General features: G+C 39.1%; 1 protein-coding gene across 1 annotated transcript in view; it reads right to left on the bottom strand.

Moving 5' to 3' along the window:
* Positions 1–1,353: 1,353 nt before the first annotated feature.
* The window catches only part of GABRB2 (gamma-aminobutyric acid type A receptor subunit beta2), a 473,189-nt gene continuing 451,505 nt past the window's right edge, over positions 1,354–23,037 (bottom strand). Inside the window, exons 6-9 of the mRNA XM_075601932.1 lie at positions 8,688–8,825; positions 7,370–7,522; positions 6,812–7,056; positions 1,354–4,975 (exon numbers count right to left, since the gene is read on the bottom strand). Coding sequence (XP_075458047.1) covers positions 4,628–4,975; positions 6,812–7,056; positions 7,370–7,522; positions 8,688–8,825 — 884 coding nt within the window. The 3' untranslated portion in view covers positions 1,354–4,627. The remainder of the gene's footprint in view (positions 4,976–6,811; positions 7,057–7,369; positions 7,523–8,687; positions 8,826–23,037) is intronic.

The following is a 23,037-nucleotide window of genomic DNA, read 5'->3' as shown; positions in this document are numbered from 1 at the left end:
ATGTACACTGACGTACATGGCACTAATGTTATTTATAACCCACCTTTACAATCACTGCTAGAGAGGGTTGTAATATTTATCCACCCCTTCTAACAGCTAATGCCTTTTGAACTACAATATAAAGAAAATGACTTAAGCAAAAGGGTGTTTAAATTACTAAGCCAAAGCAATGTACAGTAAATAAAAATATCCCTTGTGGTGCATTGGCATGTCTCAGACAGATCTGCAATCATGTTTTCCCCATTACACTGTAGCTTAGCAAACAGTGCTTCCACTGCAGCCAGGGACTCTGGGTAATGACATGCAAATGAGTAGTGTGTCATTATTTAATTCTCATCCATTTTAAGCCAAAGCAACTACCTTTAGAAATACAAACAAAGGGGAAAACACTAAACAATTATTGAATAAATGAAAGCACTTTCAATTATTTACAATTAAGCTAGAACACATTAACTGTAACTATAGTTTAGTATCTTCATTTTGCCTTGCCATTAGGTACAAATTAGAAGGTAAAAATGTTTAAGAAATTTGATAATATTTACAAATGGTCAGTTTTATGGGTGCTCACAATATATGTCCTCTGTACATACGGTGTAGCAAAATGTTATGCAACACTACAATTACAGTGTATCTTTAATATTTATATCACTTCAACCTAGTTTCTAAAAATTTTCATATTTTTGCTTCTCTTGGTATTTTAGGAAGTTGTGTGTATTGTTTATTTAACTGATTATCAGCATTTTTATAAAAAAAATAGTAAATAGATAAGCAATGGGCACACTAGTTTAACTTATGATTCCAAGGGATTCCTAGAAGTACTAAGGTACATTATTGTTTTTTTAATATGATGCCTAGTTACAATATATAATCAATGTAATTCTGATATCACAAACTGAAAATGTTCCTGTATTAATTGAACTATAAAAAATTGGTATTAGCTTATTCCTGTGATAATCCAACATTTGAATACATATATATATATAGGCTTAGATATGTTTGATAGTTACTTAGTTAAATTTCAAGTACTGGAATGCAATTGAGATGTGGACACTGCATTTTAACCCCTGAGCTGCTATAGGGGAGTGCAACTCAATTATGATTATTTAATGGGATTCATTTTCTTATATAAATGATAATATCAATGGTATCACTTAGTCTAGAAATCCAATGTCTCATGTACATTGTGCTTTTTTCATAATAATTAACTGTTATTTATTTAATGTAAAAATGTTCTACCATTTTAATACCATATATATATATATATATATATTATGGTATATATATATATATATATATATAGGCATAAGAAAGGATGTATCTACTATATAGACATTGTAAAATTATTTACCCAGTTTACCCTGCATTAGTATTAAGTAATAAACAGAACATTCTTCATAAAACACAGACACATGATGCATGAGTTCTTAGATCAGGAGATGCATATCATCATACTTGCTAGCAGTCATTTACAATTGGTATTTACAGACTCATCTCAAAGATTTCTTTAAAGCTGGGCCATAAAAAAAAGTCATCATTAAACCCTTTACATCTGAAAAGGCCATCAGCTCTGCACTGTTGCAAACCCACTCAACATTAATGACAATACGTTTTGCCTCTAATCTCACAACATTCAAAAACACCTTATTTGCTGGATTGTCAGCCTGTGAAAAGCTTTTATTTAGTTTGTTTCATAAATTCTTTATTATTCATCATTTGTGATTTTTTTTTTGCCTAAAAGCTTTTGAAAACATTACCAAGTACATGTTTCCCTGATTATATGGTTGTGTTCACATGCCATTTACTGTATTACTGTAGATCAGTTCAACTTTTCAAACAAGAAGGTTGCCACAAGTACTGTTAAATTAAATGTTGTTTCTATTTTATACTGAGATCCTATCCTAGTATATTCATGTGAGGATACTAGGTTTTAGATGAATTGGGTTGAAAAAAGAAGCATGTTTAAGGTGGTTCTAAGTCATGCAAAATCATTTATTTCCATGTTGTACTTGCAACTTGTGGTATCCTATGCATAGAGCAGGTCTGTTAATGTTAACATGCAATAAGAAAGGAGCTGATACAGTCCCTTATCTCAACAAAGCAGGCAAAGCTGATGAATGTGGCACTTGGTTGAAGAAACAGATTAGCTACTGTACAACACATCCACGTTCTATTGATGAGTTTACATTCTGTTTCCAATGGTAATTCCTAATCTACATTCTACTCTACAGTTTATTAATGCATTCCATGTACATTATGTTTCCAAGCATGTCACACTATCAATTTGCATTTTGTGGTTAATTAAGTTGATAAAGTAGTTTATTTATGCAATTTCAAATGAAACAGGCACTGTCTTTTTAAAATAATGACCAATGTATATAACGAATACTAGATATGTAACGAGTGTGTATGACAAGTTTATGCCTTTACAGTATGTTCTAGAATGAGATGTTTATGTATTGACTGCCAATAAACAATATTGACATATACATTACATTAGTTTACTCAAAATGTAGAAAATTAAAAACTATATGGAAAATATATTACAAAAACTTACAAAAATGATAGATAAATGATGTACTGTATGCCTAGTATTAAGCAATGACCACAAGAATAAAGAAAATTGAAGAAAATAAATGAATCGTTCCTGAATTGATTAAGGAATAAATCAATGGAAGGGAGGAGGAAGAAAAACATCAGTAGTTTCCAGAAAAGTAACTTAATGTACAGAACTTGTGTACAGAACAGCACGGAAATATGATTCATTGCAGAGTAATGCATGGTTTTATATAAATGCAAGTGTATTCTATGTACAATACCAATAGAATGTGCTATATTATTTGTACAATTACTGGAATGTATAGGAAACTATAATATAGTGTAGATTCTACATCACATTTAAGTGCAAAGAGTTTTAACTCGTCTGCAAAGAAAATAAAGTAGCCATCACATGTCTAAGTAAAATCTGTGATTTATTATGTCTAATAATAAACCTCAATATTTGCTAGGAAAGTACATGTTACTTGACTTCCTTGGGTGTTTATGTTCCAACTTGTCTGGGTTGCTCATGGACTCTGTTAACTCTGTGCCATGTGCTGGCAATGTAAGAGATTAGTGTTTCAAAAAACAAATTGTAATAAAATATGTTTTTGGTTAATTAATAGTTAATTGCAATTTTAGCTCACAGTAACTCAAGTAATTGTAACTGTAATTGTATTTAGGAATAAATAATGTAGTTATTAAGTTTGACCTTACTTTTCTCAGCGAGCAAATACTTTACGTAGATCCGTCCTGATTTACTATAGCGTACTGTAGATAGCATAGTAGCAACAGCAACTCCTTAAAATATTGCAGTACGGAACTTGTATATACTGTAGTAGTTCAATGCTAATTGGACTAACATTGACTTATTTGTTCAGAAGTGCCAACCAAGGCTTTTTCGCTTTGCAATTATATTCATGTTTTTTTTTTTTTTAACAAAATCAAGCCTCCAATAAAAAAAATTGCAAATAAATCAGTGGATTTTGGGTGATACTTTGGTAGCAGGTGAATTTGCGTTGATGTGTGCAGATGTTTTGTAAAATTAGAGATGGAGTTAATTTTCAGCACTTTCACTACACTTTCTTACTGCTTAGAATTGGCTTTGTTTTAAAATGTTCATCAAATGTTGACATAATGTAACATTGAATGCAATGCAAAATGCAAATTGAAAACCTTTTCTTACCTCGTGCATAACAAGAATTCATAAACAATTAATGTATTTTATGTTTGAAATTATTTTTTTTTTAACAGTTAGTTGGCATTTTCATGTGGTAAGAGCATTTCTATGAAATAATACAAAGTACATGTCGGTGGATAGTGAAATAAGCAAATTCATTTAACTTATTGTCTAATTGCAAAATCAATTCAAAAGGGAAAAACTTTAATCTTCATTTCTCACTAAAGCAACACATTCAGACACTGGCTATGGCTGGAGGAAATGACTTGAACAATGAGCAAAGGAAATTACTTGAACAAGATGATTTAAATGCAAATGTCTGTCTATTTCATTGGTATTTCAAAGAAGTTTGATGAGAGGCACAACATTGTTCAAGTTTATGTATGCAAAAAAATGTTTCAATATCTTAATATATGAAACTACTATATTCTCTTGTAGAATTTAATGTGCAATTTTGTAGGCATATATATGTAAAGTTTCCTTTGAAAAGAATGCACTCTATTACTAAAAGTGAACCAAATACATTCGTATTGTGCATCCTCCGGATGTGGTATCAGCAAAAACATTTTGAATATGTGAATGGGCGGCCACTAATGATTGCCCAAAAGTAAGTTTTACGCTGATTGCCAGCATTATATTTTCACTTCAATGCACTTGTGTGTACACGGGAAATAACTTTATCATGTATATAAAAGTAACATTATCCTTAAAAGTAGATGAAAAGTAAGCTAGTAACTGTAATGAAATACAATAAGTAAAGCAGATATTATAACGTACACAGTGGAGTGTGCCAGCAACTAAGGTGTTTTAAAATAGCTTGTGTCCTGAATATATTTTTCTAAGCCCCACTTCTGGTTTCATACATAAACTGAACAGAAATCCAGTTCTTGTCTACTGTATGGCTTCTCAGTCTTAGTTCACATAATAGAGCCAGTAGACAATGTTGAAGAATGAAAAAACCACCGGAAAGATCATGCGTGACCATTTGTCTATGGCATTTACATCAGTCAAGTCAGGGATGTTTATTTTCAGCTGGGATGCACGTCTCCGTAGCCTGCTTTTTTTTTGAACCACATGTCGTTCTAATGCATTCCTTCCAAAGCTGTGCCTGGATAAACCGGCATTTCGGTACTGGATGCTGGATGTATCATAGGCCAGCATAGTGCTTCTTGGATCACCAAGCCCCATCACAGCTTCAGATGCTGCCATCTCATTTTTAATTTCAAGTGTGCTCAACAAAATATTTTCATGTGGATCCATCTGGAAAAATAAGAAAACAAGCTTAGTACCTGATCAAAAACATTTGTTACTGTCTTTAAATGTGTACAACTATATGTATTATTTAATATTTACATTTGGTTTGATAAAAACCTTAATATACCATTTGGGCCCTCTTTCCCTTAACAGAAAATCCCATATTTCAGGATCTGGAACTTTGGGGCGGATCGAATGTCTATACTGTACATTCACAGGCGGATGTTATGACCTTTGCAGAAGGATGGGGGGTGGGGCAAAGTGAAAACGGTAGTAGTTTGAGAGTCATTCGTCTAAATTTGTAGCGTTAAAACCGTCCTTCAATGTCGCACAGCGCATCGAATGTTTCTAGAAAAATAGTAAAACATACGTGACTCCAATTTTTACACATTCACGCATCTCTAATTATAAACAGAATGACAAGATTGACCCACAATCTAGGTCAATTGTAATTTTCCGTGAAGCCCATTAAAAAATATAGGTTACTAATAAGTTACTTGCTATTTATTTTTTAAGTAAATGCTCTCACATTGAATACAAAAATGCGCTTTGTTTAAGTGGAACATTTGGTCAACAAAATAAGGACAATAAAGTTAAGCTCTGAAACTCAATCTATGTAGCTTATCTAGGGATACATATTTTAAAATGTCAGTTTAGTTATTTATTTCATTCTTTTTAAAACAACAGAATTGAAAAAAATCTCTATTTTCTTGGTGTTTTAAATCATTTATATGTTAATTTCATTTTGTTTACTAGTTTTGTAAATGTCACAGTATATTGATTGTTAAATTACAGTAAAGTGGAAGCAACACTATTCCAGAGAGCATGACAGAGTATAAACTATATGCTAAGTGACTTTTATGCAAGTAGAGGAACCAGAATAAATAAATAAAATACGCTGGCAGAGATTGGCCGAGTTCTATAAGTCACACTGGGTGCTGTTGCAGGGAAGATGTTATTGTGATAATATTGTAGTATCAGCTATATCTACAGCTTCTCATTTATGTACAAGAGCTAACTAAAAATATATCAATATTTCTGAAAAAATGGTATGAAATATATTTTTGTGATACTATTTTGTAGAATTACATTGGGAAACTAAAAAAACTACAGAATTGAATTTATTGTTCCAGTACTGGAATAATGAATAAGACTTTTGGGGTTTAATGGTTTTTATTATTCACACTATATATCAGGCTCTAATTTCATAAATATTTTAATGTACCTTAATAACATTCAGAAAACAAATATACCTTTAATATGGTACATTAATCTATAGTTGTTTTTCATGATATTCTAAGAACAGTAAAACATACTGGACACCTAACAAGCTCCAATTAAACCCCCAAAATACCCACAACATATATATAAGCATATGAGTGTCAGAAGAGTGCTACTGAGCTGGCAATTGCATTAAAACCAGAGACATAACATAAAACACAGACAGAGCTCAGTTTTTAGCACATCTAGTGAGACTCATACACGGTACAGTGCCTAAATATATATGAATTAACTAGTAAGTAAATGGTCATTTAGTTTGACATTTTTGGCCAAAATTGTTGTAAGCCCCTGAGCCAACGCCAAGGCAGACCACATATCAGGATATGTGGTCTGCCTTGGCGTTGGCTCAGGGGCTTACAACAATTTTGGCCAAAAATGTCAAACTAAATGACCATTTACTTACTAGTTAATTCATATATATTTAGGCACTGTACCGTGTATGAGTCTCACTAGATGTGCTAAAAACTGAGCTCTGTCTGTGTTTTATGTTATGTCTCTGGTTTTATTCTAAGAACAGGTATATTATATTGTATGTCCTACACTCTGTTTTAGTTTACCTACCTTATTGACTTCCATTCGCATCTGCTCGTTGTTGGCACTAGCAGCTCTCTCTGCTGCTCTCTTTTGTCGTTGTGGTCCCCTACCAAAAAAGATGTAGTTGACCAACGCGTACTCCAGTAGAGCCATGAAAACGAATACAAAGCATCCCATGAGATACATGTCGATAGCTTTCACATAGGGAATTTTGGGAAGCGTTTCTCGAAGGTGAGTGTTGATAGTTGTCATAGTGAGAACAGTGGTAATTCCTAAAAGAAAATATTTGTTTATTTTGCAAACTATCCAGTGATCCATTGTCACATTTTTTTACTTTCCTTTCACAAGCAACAGTTCAGTTACTTCTACTTACATGTAAAGGACAATGTAATATGTTGATTAAGGACATAATATAACATATTGCGTGTTATTTTAAAAAAGGATCACTTTGCTTTTTATAGATAATAAAGTGATACAATACGGGAAAAATGTTAGATATGTCCAAACGTTTTAGAGAATATATTTTCTTATATTAACAATTATATCATGTAAGCCCTTTAAGATCTACTGCAGTTCCATTCTTACCTAAAGCAACCCTAGCAGCTGAAGCATCATAATTAATCCAGAAAGAAACCCATGAAAGAATTGTGATCAAGATAGAAGGCATGTATGTCTGTAAGATGAAGTAGCCAATGTTCCTCTTCAATTTAAAGCTAAGAGATAACCTTGGATAGGACCCTGCAAAGAAAAGAGGTTCTGCATCATAACATTTAACTTAACAGTAATTGTACATGCTACGGTATACCAAAGAACTAGGATATTTCATTGAACAAATGTATATTCTACATCTACACTTTTGTAACTTGTAATAAATATGGTTAAAGATTGAAGATCCTCTGTCTGTTAACTATAGCTTGAAAAACAAAGCTCAGACCTATCACATCATTGCATGCATATTGCTCAACGATATTTCTGTCAAAAACTGGCTTCCTTTCTTACTGCTTTTACACTCTTATTCAGCAACAAGCCATATTCTTGAGATTGTGTGGTGCCCTTCTGCCAATAACGTAGATGAGAATGCCTATATTCCTTGATGCGACACACAGATTATACATGAAAATGATACGCCCCTTTATTGTACAATTCATATTGCCATAAAGCTAACCTAATTGCAAACACAAACATAGTAAAAGACTGACCATGTCCCGTGCTTTCATGTGGATGAGCAAGTACTTATTTGTTGCAAAGGTTAAAGATAAAGGATGCCACAGACCTTGTAGCCAAGTGACTAGTGTGAAACAATGCTTATGCACTTTAAAATGCACATATTCAAAGTGTTACATCACAGATGTTACAAATAGGAATCTAAACAGTTTAATAATATATTACTGAAATGCACTACTTCATTCCTAAATATATATGAACAATCAAATCATTTACAAACCACCACTGAAACAGTGTTGTTAGGACCCAGAACGCACTCAGTTTAGCTACATCACATTGATCAAATATACCAGTTTCTGAAACCAAGCTTCTCAACAGCCTCAACTCTCAAATAGGTTGCATGGCACTTTGCCCTTCAAGTGATGGAGAAACTTTCGTTAAACATGTTGTCCACATGTCCAGTGTAATTTTTAGTGTTATATACTGTAAGCCAACTAGGATAAAGATGAACAAAAATACCCTATTTAATATACATTGAATAGCTACTTCTCTGTCAGTGAAGGCTCTCAGCTCAATTCAAATTAATGGGATTTAGAGACTTCCTTGATAAACCAGTTAAAGCATATTGAATAGGAACCTAAATGTACTTAGGGAAATTGTGATGACATTTTCTGAATATGATGAATGGCTTAATGTATTTTAAATACTATATATTTAAATTCAATTTATTTATACAAACCTGTAGAGAAAACAACATTCTTCGAGAGGAGCTTGTAATCTACAATTGAGAACTGTGGCAACTCAATCTTTTCCACCCCTGTCACTGCACGTTCCCCTCCACGCCAGTAAAACTCAATGTCATCTGTAGTATATCCATCTAAAAAAAAAAAAGAAGAGTGAGAATCATCATGTGCTGCTCATCAACTGGAACAAAAACCCAGTAAGCAGTCAGAATAAACATATACATTCTCTTCAAAGTATGGGGAGCGCAGAATCCACAACCAAAAAAAGATGAAAATGTGAAATATAGCGTAATATGTATGTATGTATATTTTTATTTATATAGCGCCATTCATGTACATAGCACTTCACAGCAGTAATACCTGTGATAGTCATATACACAACAAATAATACAAATAAAACATAATGGGAAGAAGTGCTTCAGACATAAAAGTGACATTTAGGAAAGGAGTCCCTGCCTCGAAGAGTTTACAATCTAATTGGTAAGTAGGAGGAACGTACAGCGACAGTAGGAAGGTGTTCTGGTAAGTATGTCTGCAAGGGGCCAAGGTTTATGTAAGAGGTGTATAGTATCAGCCATTCCATTAATATGTTCCTATATAAATATTTTAAAAAGAGGGGAAGTCCAATGCACTCACGTCCCAATAGGGGCTTTTATTAGTTAGAGCAATCACATATTGGTCATATTTGATACATTAGGTTCGGTCCACGATTCAGGTTTTATTGGTCATCTAGAGAAGGAATACAGCTATTTGTTGCATTTTATTTTTTAATTTGATTATATATGCATGGTGCAAATACTATGAATTTGTTATGCTATATTCCTTGCGGTCCCTAATTATTGTTAATATGTTGCTAGTTTTATCACGTATTCAAAAATGTTCAGGACAATTTTTAATGGGGGGCTTTATTTTTCTTCTTTTTGCACGTTGTTTGGTATGTAGTGTATTTTTTTGAGTTTTCATTCATATTATTTTTTTCCGGAAGAACTGTACCAAGAACAGAAGTGACGAATATTGGACATGAGTGGGCGTTGAAGACGGTGCCAACAGTGGTGAGATCGCTTATACACAGACCCCAAAATATCTCAGACAATTTATATTTGTATGTAAATTGTACATATTGTGAGTGTACATCTTGATACTTTGACACTTTTCTACTTGATAAAAATCAGATTGCCTGCACTATTGTGTCCTATCTCTCTTCCTTTTGAGATTATTCACAAGATAGTTGAGACGGGGATCTCTTATGCCTGAGCAGTGATAAGAAATACTACTTCTTGGTCTAATGTGCCTTCTTCCCACCTGGGATATGTGGGTACATAGGACGTTCCCTCTTCTCTAATATTTATCCATATAGGTATGTATTACAATATATTTCGTATTTTTATCTTTTTTTCGGTTGTGGATTCTGTGCTTCTAATACTTTGAAGAGAATCAGATTTTGTTACACTCTGACAGCTGGTGACATCACTTTTTTGGTCCTAGATCCACTTTTAGCATGTTGGTGGGCTATGCGCATGAGCTAGGTGGTTGTTATAGCACCACACTTTGTTTATACGCATCGGCAGTGGGTGTTGTCATTTCTATTAGGTTCCACCTCCATTGTAACTAGGTCCCTTCCTCTGCTCATATGAGAGGTTACTCCAATTGTTGCTGGTTGCTAGGGATGCCAGCGGGTCTCCCACCGGCAATTTTTTGCGATCGTCGGTCAGAGGAGTGCTGAATAAGGTACCCCCATACTTCTAACGCTTTATGCTAGGTGACAAGTAATTTTTATTAGCTTAAACCTTTGGCAGTGTGTGATGTAGGTGTGGCCTAGGTTCCCCTTAGGTTTACCTTAGTCCCCCTCACCACTGCTCATCTCCGCTGCCAGGGCAGATGCCGGGTGGCGGGGCGTGAATGCGCCTCCGATGGGGCTGGGGGGAGAGTGTGGGGGGCCGCCGAAGTGGCGAACACCTCGCCGGAGCTCTGATGGGAGCGGGTGCTAGGGGCGCCATCTTGAATATGCGCGTGCATAAACCGACGGTTCGCACATGCGCGGTGAGCTCTAGTTGCGGCGGCCATTACAGGGAAGGCTCCGCGCAGGGACAACAAGTCTCATGAGCCTCTAGGGCAGAGGAACAGTTAAAGCAGTTGAAGGGAGCATAGGCAAGGAGTGAGTTATAAATTAGTGAGCTAGTGAGTTAGGAGTTACGATTAAGTTAGTAATTTAGGAGTTAGCAATTTAGGAGTTAGTAATTTACGAGTTAGTGAATTAGGAGTTAGTAAATTAGTAAATTAGTGACTGTTGTAACAGTGAGGACCAGGGACTGCTAAGAGAAGACTGCCTGGGAACGCTGCTCCTGGGAGGCACAGACAAGACCAAGAGAATAGAAGTAAGCCCTTTCTGAGTAATATTCAGGCTGAAGCAGTTTTTTGGGATGCAGTGTGCTAGAATCTAGGAAGCCCAAAAGATTTGTGGCGGACTAGAAGCCAAGACTGATCCAGAAGAACTTACCTGAATGGGAAGGGGCACTGAGGGAACTTGCCCTGAAGAGAGCATTATACAGGGTACTTATCTAATGAGGTATTGTGCTCTATATGATAATAATTGATCCTGTGCAAGCCTGGAGCTGGAGTGTGCCTGTCAATAAAATACCTGTGAGTTGCAAAAGATCCTGGCGTCCTATTTCTTATCTTGTCCTCCAACCCACCAACTACCCTCCATTACAGCCGAGGCCTGAACCTGCCAACGGGAACCCTGAGATCACAGGTAACTGACCAAGGAGCTAACACTCTAATCCCATCGGGAGTGGAGCAGGACTTTGTTCACACATGTACACCCTACCCCTGCTGCCGGGTGGCGGGGGGGAAGGGGGGTCACATAGGTATTTAGGGCAGTGTATGCTAATTTGTGATTTGGGCGCATGCTCAGCAGTGTTGTCCAGACAAACAGCATTGATTACACAGCTGCTTTAGGTTTGATGATTATGACGGTGCCATATAAGAGGTTAGTGTACAAAATAAAGGATATTGGTCTGAAAGAAAATATTTGCATCTGGATTAAAAACTGGTTGAGGAATAAGCAGGAGAGAGTTGATATGTTTTCAGATTTGGCTAAAGTTATATGTACTGCACCGACACACTTTATTCGAGCAAATACCCAGTATGTACCTGGCAGATACCTGGAATGCGCCGCTCCTCACCTCTGACAAGCCCCGTTGCGTTTGCCTTCCCAGCCTGGGTTCATGCCTGGCTGACGGGCGGCTGATCTGTTAAATGATAAGGATTAGGATTTAATAGGCTGCAATGCTTCGCGTGTCTACCAGATGGCATAAATTCATGAATTGTAATGCAGTATTTATATATATACTGTGCAGTATTGCAGCCAGCGGGAATAAAATGCTTCAATCCCTGCCTGGAAAATACCTCAATGCACTCGGGCAGAAAACAGTCACAAACCTCAATACACCCGGGTATACCCGAATTCGTGGGACTAGCCGAGCTCGAATAAAGTGTGTCGCCAGTGTAGAGTACCTCACGGTTCAGTACTTGTGCCTCTGCTTTTAAACTAATTTGCCAACAGAAATAGCAAGCTTCGAAGTCGAAGGAGCAAAACGTGAGCATGGTTGGCAGCGGCACTGAAGACAGTGTCAGTTAGCTACATCTGTAAATCATGTAAAGTATATTGTATAGACTGATAGAAAGAATCCCTTTACGTGGCACTAGAAGAGACACCCTAAATTTAAAATTAAATGCTTTAGTAGTAATGACTAAAATAATACTGTCTGGGCTTAACAACAAAAAATGAACAAGACAAATAAAATCAAATACAAATAACGTAGGGTGAATTGGTGTATACAGAATACTAATTAAGCTAATAGGTAATGTGCATGAATTTATAGTATAAATAGCTTGTAGCTTAATAATCTGTACAAATAGTGTATAAAGTCACTGAAATGGATGTATAGTGTAATCACCACTTCATATCCGATCACTAATAGAATGATGGATAAGCTATACCTAACCTGCGAGATAATCAGTATATTGTGTAGTCTTACATATAGTAACCAAAATGTTGAACCAGAATTATAAGTAGGATAATAAATGTATCATATAATCCCATATGTAGTACCACAGTACTAACCCAGAGTTGTAAGTAGGATAAGACATCTTACCACTAAATTGTTACAAGGTAAATTGTTTAGTTGGGATTTGTACTCAAAGTAGCATTTCAATAAATTGCAGAAGTAGTCACAATAGTACCAAGTATCAATGTTAGTGTTGACGATATAAAACAGTGTACATAGCATCATTAAATGGCTAATGCCAGTTCCTGAACAGATCCAACATATAGCTGTGTGACTATAAGGTTGATCAGAGTGCTGTTGCTGCCCACAGCTGCAGTATACGAAGCACTCTAACACTAGGCGCCCACGCCACTCCGATGAGCCGGCATCACTGGTGATGTGACGTCAGATGTACCCGACGTACATGACGTACGTTTCACCTGCGTGGCTTCATCGGGGGCCTACTAAAAATCAGAGCAGGATGTATTTTCTGTGCAGAAGAACTTGGATAGAGTGGAAGCTTGCATAGGCACATGAGGTTTAACACAGAAAATATAGGGTTATGCATTGGGGAAGAATAATCATGCTACATACAAAATAAATGAGACAAAATTAGGTGTATCCTTGATGGAGAATGACTTAAGAGTGCATGTAGACAACAGGTTTAGCAAAAAAGCTCAATGTCAGTGTAGGAGGATATGTGCAGAGGTACACAATGGAGACTGTTTTAAGGTGAAATTAAAACAAGGCTTTATTGTGCCTGACGCTTTAAACACAGTGAAAATCAACATAAGAGAATAAGCCAAACAAAAAAACCTATCTGCTTTGGAGACTATCTACATATGTAGCTCAGCCCTCTCTGACTGGGTTGGTTAGCTAAGCTATTTACCAGCTCCAAATCATGGAGACATTTATCAATACACATAAACAAAAACATGAGGTTTAACACAGAAAATATAGGGTTATGCATTGGGGAAGAATAATCATGCTACATACAAAATAAATGAGACAAAATTAGGTGTATCCTTGATGGAGAATGACTTAAGAGTGCATGTAGACAACAGGTTTAGCAAAAAAGCTCAATGTCAGTGTAGGAGGACATGTGCAGAGGTACACAATGGAGACTGTTTTAAGGTGATATTAAAACAAGGCTTTATTGTGCCTGTCGCTTTAAACACAGCAAAAATCAACATAAGAGAATAAGCCAAACAAAAAAACCTATCTCTGCTTTGGAGACTATCTACATATGTAGCTCAGCCCTCTCTGACTGGGTTGGTTAGCTAAGCTATTTACCAGCCCCAAATCATGGAGACATTTATCAATACACATAAACAAAAACATGAGGTTTAACACAGAAAATATAGGGTTATGCATTGGGGAAGAATAATCATGCTACATACAAAATAAATGAGACAAAATTAGGTGTATCCTTGATGGAGAATGACTTAAGAGTGCATGTAGACAACAGGTTTAGCAAAAAAGCTCAATGTCAGTGTAGGAGGACATGTGCAGAGGTACACAATGGAGACTGTTTTAAGGTGATATTAAAACAAGGCTTTATTGTGCCTGTCGCTTTAAACACAGCAAAAATCAACATAAGAGAATAAGCCAAACAAAAAAACCTATCTCTGCTTTGGAGACTATCTACATATGTAGCTCAGCCCTCTCTGACTGGGTTGGTTAGCTAAGCTATTTACCAGCTCCAAATCATGGAGACATTTATCAATACACATAAACAAAAACATGAGGTTTAACACAGAAAATATAGGGTTATGCATTGGGGAAGAATAATCATGCTACATACAAAATAAATGAGACAAAATTAGGTGTATCCTTGATGGAGAATGACTTAAGAGTGCATGTAGACAACAGGTTTAGCAAAAAAGCTCAATGTCAGTGTAGGAGGACATGTGCAGAGGTAGACAATGGAGACTGTTTTAAGGTGATATTAAAACAAGGCTTTATTGTGCCTGTCGCTTTAAACACAGCAAAAATCAACATAAGAGAATAAGCCAAACAAAAAAACCTATCTCTGCTTTGGAGACTATCTACATATGTAGCTCAGCCCTCTCTGACTGGGTTGGTTAGCTAAGCTATTTACCAGCCCCAAATCATGGAGACATTTATCAATACACATAAACAAAAACATGAGGTTTAACACAGAAAATATAGGGTTATGCATTGGGGAAGAATAATCATGCTACATACAAAATAAATGAGACAAAATTAGGTGTATCCTTGATGGAGAATGACTTAAGAGTGCATGTAGACAACAGGTTTAGCAAAAAAGCTCAATGTCAGTGTAGGAGGACATGTGCAGAGGTACACAATGGAGACTGTTTTAAGGTGATATTAAAACAAGGCTTTATTGTGCCTGTCGCTTTAAACACAGCAAAAATCAACATAAGAGAATAAGCCAAACAAAAAAACCTATCTCTGCTTTGGAGACTATCTACATATGTAGCTCAGCCCTCTCTGACTGGGTTGGTTAGCTAAGCTATTTACCAGCCCCAAATCATGGAGACATTTATCAATACACATAAACAAAAACATGAGGTTTAACACAGAAAATATAGGGTTATGCATTGGGGAAGAATAATCATGCTACATACAAAATAAATGAGACAAAATTAGGTGTATCCTTGATGGAGAATGACTTAAGAGTGCATGTAGACAACAGGTTTAGCAAAAAAGCTCAATGTCAGTGTAGGAGGACATGTGCAGAGGTACACAATGGAGACTGTTTTAAGGTGATATTAAAACAAGGCTTTATTGTGCCTGTCGCTTTAAACACAGCAAAAATCAACATAAGAGAATAAGCCAAACAAAAAAACCTATCTCTGCTTTGGAGACTATCTACATATGTAGCTCAGCCCTCTCTGACTGGGTTGGTTAGCTAAGCTATTTACCAGCCCCAAATCATGGAGACATTTATCAATACACATAGACATAGATAATAGTCTTATACGAAAAGTCTTATCTGTTAGCCTAGCTGCTGTAGGGGAAGCGTCTCTGCTCTCTTGGAACCACACCCTTGTGTGCACAGGAAATGTCAGACTCCAAGTTTAGAATCTTGTCCCCTTTGTCTTGTGGTCAGCTTGTCGCTCAAGACATCTGTCCTTCCTTGGTTCAGCCCAGTTGTGGACTAAGGAATCTCTGCTCTGTCTCCTAGTTCAGCTCAGGTGTGAGCTAAGGAGTCTCACTTCCTGTCTCAAAGTCAGGCTTTTTCTACCACCTGCAATCAGCCAGGTGGTGTTAGTTAATTGCCTACCAGCAGTTAACCACCACACTGCTGGATTAGAGGCACGTTTGTGAACAGGGATAAGTCCCCTGTTGCATACCTCCCCTGTTTGTGGGAAGCTCGGGCTTACCACAGCCAAAGCCCATCCTTCCACTCTCATTCGAGATCTTTCTGTGACTTGAATGAGAGTGGATGAGGAAGAGAACCCTCTGTCCCGCTGGGATTGGAGCCCTTTCTTCAGTTTATTTTTGTCTCCTCCCGAAGGTGCTTGAGATCAGCACTCCTCAGTCACCCGAGGAGGACTTTTTCCAAGTAAAGTCTTTTTACCGAGTGCGCGGTCATGAGATTTCTGTTGCGTCGGGCACTCCTCTTTTTGTATACAAACTGTATGGCAACAGTTGTAGAGCAGTTAGGACTAGCCCTTAGAGTTTTCCGCTCTTCAAGCGGTCTTTCTGCACCTCCTCCACACAACAGAGTCGCCAGTTCAGCTTCTTTGGGACTGAGTTGCACCTCCACCTCCCTTTCCAGAGAACGTCCTATCTTTTCAGCTTCCTCAGCTAAGGATTCTTCTGGCTTTGATTCTGCACTCCTACCTCTGTTTGTTGCCTGTTGGGCAGCTGTAGGTTTGGCTAGTGCTTTCTTAGGTGGCTCAAACTTCGTAATCCCCAACTCTCATTGTACCCTTGTCCTCACGGGCATTAGTTACTGTGGGTTACCGGTGCTTGGGCAGAGCCAATACCTTTTTCCGTATTGGAGGAATCTGTAAGTTACTGGTCTGCAGAGTCTCAATCTGTTTGAGTGCGTCTTGCAAGTCTCAGGGAATTTATCTGTGCACTTTGCTTTCTCTGAGTCTGTATCAGTGTCTCCTTCATATTCTGGAGCTCTGTAATTTTTGTCGTCAAGGTTGCAGCTGGGTCTGTTTTCTCCATGGTGTACTGACTCAAGGGAATGGAACAGTCTGTCTGACTCTCCAGCTCTTGCTCCAGTTTCTGAGCCTTCTCACGCTCCCTCTCATACAGAGTGACCTGGTATCGAAGCTCTGCCTTCAATGATGCTCTGAAGACATGCAGCGTGGCCTTTAGCTCCTCATACTGCTCTGTGGGGACGTACTGGGTATTCAGACGTTCCTGCAGTGCTTGTACCTCTTTAGCAGCCTGCAGATTTTCTTCCTGCAGCGTTTGCTGCTTCTCCTAGGCATACTGGAGATGCGTACGCAGACCTTGCAGTTGGTTCTGCAGTCGGTGCTCTGATTCAAACTTTTCATTTTCCAAAAGTTTATTTATTTCTTTAAGCTCGTGCAGCTTTTTATTCTTTCCCTTGACGTGTTCTGTCAACTCAGAATTTTCTTTTTTTATTCTTAAATTTTCTCTTTTTTCAGTCTCTGTACTATTCAGGGCCTCCTTGCAGTCCACCTTCCATTTTTGCACATCTGCTTGGAGGCGGGCTGTCTCCTGGCGTGAGACTTCCATCTCCAGGTTTAGGTTCTGAAGCTCCTTCTGAGAGACTTTGAGATCCAAGTTAAGATGTAGGATAGTTTTCTTTGAAATGTCCAGCTCCTCAGTGAGACTGTGAAGTTCCTTTCTGGAGACTTCCAGTTCTTTGCGGCAGCTGTTGATCTCATGATGTGAGGCATCCAGTGCTCTGCGGAGTGTATGAACCTCCTTCTGAGATATGTCTACTCTGTCCGGACACTGTTGACCTCCTGTTGTGAGGCATTCAGCTCTATGCGAAGAGTGTGCATCTATTGCTGAAAGACTGTCATCTCCTTCAGTGCCTCCTCATACTTCCGCTTCAGCTTAGCCATCATTTTATCAGATTGGCTCTGATTTTCATCCATGGCGGTAATAGTAGAGTTTGCAGTATCTAGCTCAGTCTTGAGATCGTCCAATTCTGTCCTGGCCAAAGAGTACATTGTGAGCACATCTTTCTGTAGCTTCACGTTATTTTCCCTTAGCCGATCACAGTCACGCCTGGCAACCTTCAGGGCATCCCCAGGGCTGGTCAAGGGATCGTCACTCACCGCTTCCGGCTCCGCTTCCCTGGGATGGTTGGTTGAGGTTTTTTCACTATTAGCACCGGACAGACACTTCTTTGGGGTACACGACTTCTGCCTTGGGCCATCTGGATATTTGGTCATCCGCGGGACGACTTCTACATTTTATATAGGCTGCAGTGCATTTCGGACCCCCTTTTCCTCCGCAAGATCTGCAGATGTGTCTGTTCCTTCCACGGTAAGTGAGGAACCGTTTTTTTTTTTTTTTTTCGCCTTTTTGTTTTGTATGACACCGTCCCCTCAGGGATACTGGGGTCTCCATCTTCATTTGACATTTTAGCAGCGTCACTGGATTCACCTGGCTTTTCTTGCAACTGTAATAGCTGATGGAAATATTCGGTGATCCACTGCTCCTGCTCTTTCTCCCGCCGATCATATTCGTCATCATAGGGAGCGGTCTTTTCGGTTCGTACCGAGTTCAGGCACCCCCACCATTCTTGGGGTGTTTTGTGGGTGTGACTCGGTTTGGGTTCCCCATAAGAGATGTCTTCCTCCTCATCGGACTGGAAGGGCCACTCTTCCGTGGGGTAGGGTTCATTACAGGAACGCTGTATTTTGTCCTCCATTTTGGGGCTATGAGGTATATTTTTCTTCCTGACCTCGGGAGGCACTATTGCAGCTGTTGTCACTGTATTTGCTAGAACCCCAAATAGTTGTAGTCCTACAGGTGGGCATATTTTGCTTGCAGAGGTCATAGCTCTCACAGGCCTCTCTATAGACTTTTCCTTCCCTTGGGTAAGTTTTACAACATTAGCATTACCATTCATGCATTCATTCTCAACGTCTGAATAAGGCCTGAAGGGACACTGCTCTGTGTGGTGGGGTTCTTTACACCAGGAACAAATTTTCTTCCCTATTTTTACAAAGTCTGTATTTGACTTCAGCTGGGTGGCCATTTTAAATTCCCAGGGTTCTATTTCTTTAAATACAATGCTTGCTAGCTGCCCAATTTCTGGCTTCAGCAAAGGCATTTGCTTTAAACCATTTACTTGCTATGTGCAATCCCTCCGCTTCAGCAACAGAATTTGGTTTTCTGCTTGAGTTCAGTAATTTTCAGTCTCATCTTTGGGTATTATGGCATTCACTCTTCACATTTTGGTTGCCTGTTTTACTCCCAAGATACATAGGCAGACTTTTTTACTTTCAGAAAAAAAAACATTCTTTGCAGTGGAATATTTCTTTTACTCCCGGCAGGGTGACTCAACACTCAGCAATTGGCTTTGGAATACCTTTTACACAGTTCAGCAATCCCTTTTTCCCCCATAGGGCAATTTTACACCCAGCATTTGTTTGCTGAAAATTCCCCTGCTTCAGCACAGTCTTGCATCAATTTTCACACTTTTCTGCATATACTCCATTCACAGCTGGTAGTCCTATGCAGTGTGGCAACCATTATTTGCAGAATCAGTACCGCTCGTGGGTCACCATCTGTATTTACTGCTTCAGCAAAACATTTGAAAACAACAAACACCTATCCCTTTTAAGGGCTAACTCACTTCTTGAACCCTGACTATGGCTGGAAGGCAAATCCCCTATTTCAATTACCATATTACACTTTGTGATAGGCAAATAAGGTTTCCCTGCTTCGGCAGTATCTCTCTCTCTCTCCTTTTGGGATTGGAAAAAAAAGTTTTGTGAGTTTCAGTGCAGTGTAGATTTCCTGCATGGGTGTGTATCTTTAACTCTGATCTCTGCTGCATGTGATTGTTTATGTTGCTCAGGCTGTTTGTAGGCAAAAAGCACAAAAAAAATTCCACAGGAAATCTCCGGGTCCTAACTTCAAAGACCACCTCTCATCCCAAACGTCTGACACCATATGTAGGCAGACATGTGCAGAGGTACACAATGGAGACTGTTTTAAGGTGAAATTAAAACAAGGCTTTATTGTGCCTGTCGCTTTAAACACAGCAAAAATCAACATAAGAGAATAAGCCAAACAAAAAAACCTATCTCTGCTTTGGAGACTATCTACATACTGTATGTAGCTCAGCCCTCTCTGACTGGGTTGGTTAGCTAAGCTATTTACCAGCCCCAAATCATGGAGACATTTATCAATACACATAGACATAGATAATAGTCTTATACGAAAAGTCTTATCTGTTAGCTGGGCTGCTGTAGGGGAAGCTTCTCTGCTCTCTTGGAACCGCACCCTTGTGTGCACAGGAAATGTCAGGCTCCAAGTTTAGAATCTTGTCCCCTTTGTCTTGTGGTCAGCTTGTCGCTCAAGACATCTGTCCTTCCTTGGTTCAGCCCAGTTGTGGACTAAGGAATCTCTGCTCTGTCTCCAAGTTCAGCTCAGGTGTGAGCTAAGGAGTCTCACTTCCTGTCTCAAAGGCAGGCTTTTTCTACCACCTGCAATCAGCCAGGTGGTGTTAGTTAATTGCCTACCAACAGTTAAACACCACACTGCCGGATTAGAGGCTCATTTGTGAGCAGGGATAAGTCCCCTGTTACAGTCAGGCAGTTGCAGCCAGGATTTATAGGAATTTATCATGCATAAAACAGAGTATGGATGGAAGGGAAGAAAGCATAATTTTGCCACTGTATAAATCTTTAGGAAGACCACACCATGAATATGGAGTACAGTTTTGGGCACTCCTCCATTCATAAAAAGACATTATTGAACTGGAAAAATTATTAAAGGGGATGGTGGACTTATGAGGAAAGGCTATTTAAATAAGATTTATTAACATTACAAAAGAGAGGATATGTATGAGGGGATATGAAAAATATTTTCAAGATCAATACAAGAACCTTTTAAGGGAAATGTTCATCCTAAAGAAAGTACAAATGACACAGGGTCGTCCTTTGAGATTGGAGACTTTGGAGATTTTACCAGCAACAAAGGAAAGTGTTCTTTACAGGTAGAACAGTCAACATTTGGAATTTACTACCAATAGAGACTGTGATGGCAGATAGAAAATCAGACTCAGAAATAGCAGCACACGTGTTATATAACAGAAAACTGTTGCCTGGAGGAGTATTATGATAGTGATGAAGACCAATATTATGATAGTGATGATGGCAGCACTGGCAGTCGGTGGAAGCAAGGATTGCTTAAGGAGGGAATGGTATGATGGTGGTACTGGTGGTAGTGTAGTTAGTATTAGTAGCTGTGGTGTAGTGGTTTTGTGCATGTGAAGTCAAAAACAGAGGGAGAGGTGGGAGCAAGGGTGACTAACATAGTGAAGGCAAACATGATTGACATAACTTATCTTGCTCCTGACTTTGACCCTAAGTTACTTACTGGCTGGAAGCAAAAGAAATGTGTCTTTAACTGGCATGACATCAGAATGCTGTATCTGTCCACCAGCTAGCATGCTACAATGTAACCGGCATAAATGCTCCCGCTCGCATTGCTACAGTAGCATTGCCAGCGGGAGCAGACACCATTGTGTCTACAGTAGCAACACGCGAAAAAGGGGTGCTGCCCTTTTTTCCCAACTCTACATATGTTATGCCAGTCATAGCTGCTGAGGAGGAAGCAGATTAAATTACAGAATATAGATTTTTTTTATAAATAGCTTTTTTGCAGAGCTTACTAACTGAGCTACCACCAGTTATCCCACCCATGGCAGAAATCCTCACAACAACCATTAAGGCCTTGGTCCCGCTGTGGCCGGCGGCGCATGCGGCCACAGGCCACCAGCTGCTTGCTACTTGATTCTAGATGCCCCCGCTGGCTCCTTCTGGCGTGGCTGACTGCGTGCTGTGACGCGTCAACCAGCCGGAGCTACAAGGAGCTTGTGATTTTGACGAGTGTCGCATCACGTGACATCCCAGCTGCCAATCCGATTCCCCCCTCTGCTCCGATCCCCCTTCCGATTCACCCCCCTCCATGTGTATTTGCCTGTGTGTGTATGAGTGCCTGTGTGTGTGTGTGAGTGTGTGAGTGCCTGTGTGTGTGTGTGAGTACCTGTGTGTGTCCTTCCCTCTGTGCCTGGCTTCAGAGTGCGAGGGGCTCCGGGAGTGAGAGAGGGATAGACTGGGGGGGGGTACGACAGCACAAGAGCCCCCCCCCGCTCAAACCACGCCCCCCCCCCCGCTCCGGCTGCAGCTCCGACTCCCACTCCCTACAGACCGCAGGTAGTGGTCAATTGCCTGTCAGCGCGCTGCCTGCATGCAATGCGGGTGCGCTGACTGAGGGAGCGGGGCCTTAGCCTTACACTTGTGTCCACCCCGCCCACCATTTTACTTTTTGTACCATTTTGTACCATTTTGTGTGGGCCCAAGCAATCCAGATTTCATACAGCTTTGTCAGGTACAAAAGTAATATCTTGGTTGGCACAGTGATTAGCTTGTTGAGTGTACAGGTGTGGCAAGATTTACTGTCCTGTCTGCAGTGGGCGAACAAGCAAAAGGCTGCAGTACTGCACAGCGTCTGTAGCAATGGATCTGTTGTGGGTCCATGCTTTTGTTTGGACCCCACACAGCATTAATAGTTCAGTGCCACGACCCCCATGGTCGCGTGACTGCACATGGCAGCGGTACCGAGGACAGTAAGTCTGTATGTCCTAACTGTTCCTTCCATCACATTGTTGTCCTGTGATGCGAAACTCTTATCACTGAAAAGTGTATTTTGTGTGGCTACTACATAGCTGCAAGATCGAGTGAGAGAAAGAGAATTTAAGTGAGAGTCAGACAGACACAACAAACTAAGCTACTGGTGAGCTGACTTAGCTGCCACCAGTGCCATCCCACCTTTGGTATCTGCCACCACTATATATCAGTACCTACCATCTACTAGTGCGCACCAAAACCAAAATCATTAATTACTAACAGTGCCAGCAGTTAGCTTGCAAGTAGCATCATTTCATATTTTAGTGCTACAGCAGGTCTATGAACAACACAAAGCTGTGAGAGATTACATCATTAGAGTTATAACTCAAAGCTCAATGTATGGGTCCTCTCTGGTCAGCAGTGAGAATATTGGCATCAGCCAAGTCATTCTCCTTGTATTTCCACTACTAGATTGGAACCTTTGCATGTGGCATGCTATGCTC

Source organism: Ascaphus truei, chromosome 5 (assembly GCF_040206685.1).
Source record: "Ascaphus truei isolate aAscTru1 chromosome 5, aAscTru1.hap1, whole genome shotgun sequence".
In the NCBI taxonomy this organism is placed as follows: domain Eukaryota; kingdom Metazoa; phylum Chordata; class Amphibia; order Anura; family Ascaphidae; genus Ascaphus; species Ascaphus truei.
The sequence above is the reverse complement of the archived record's forward strand: the minus strand, read 5'-3'. Positions and strand labels throughout refer to the sequence as shown.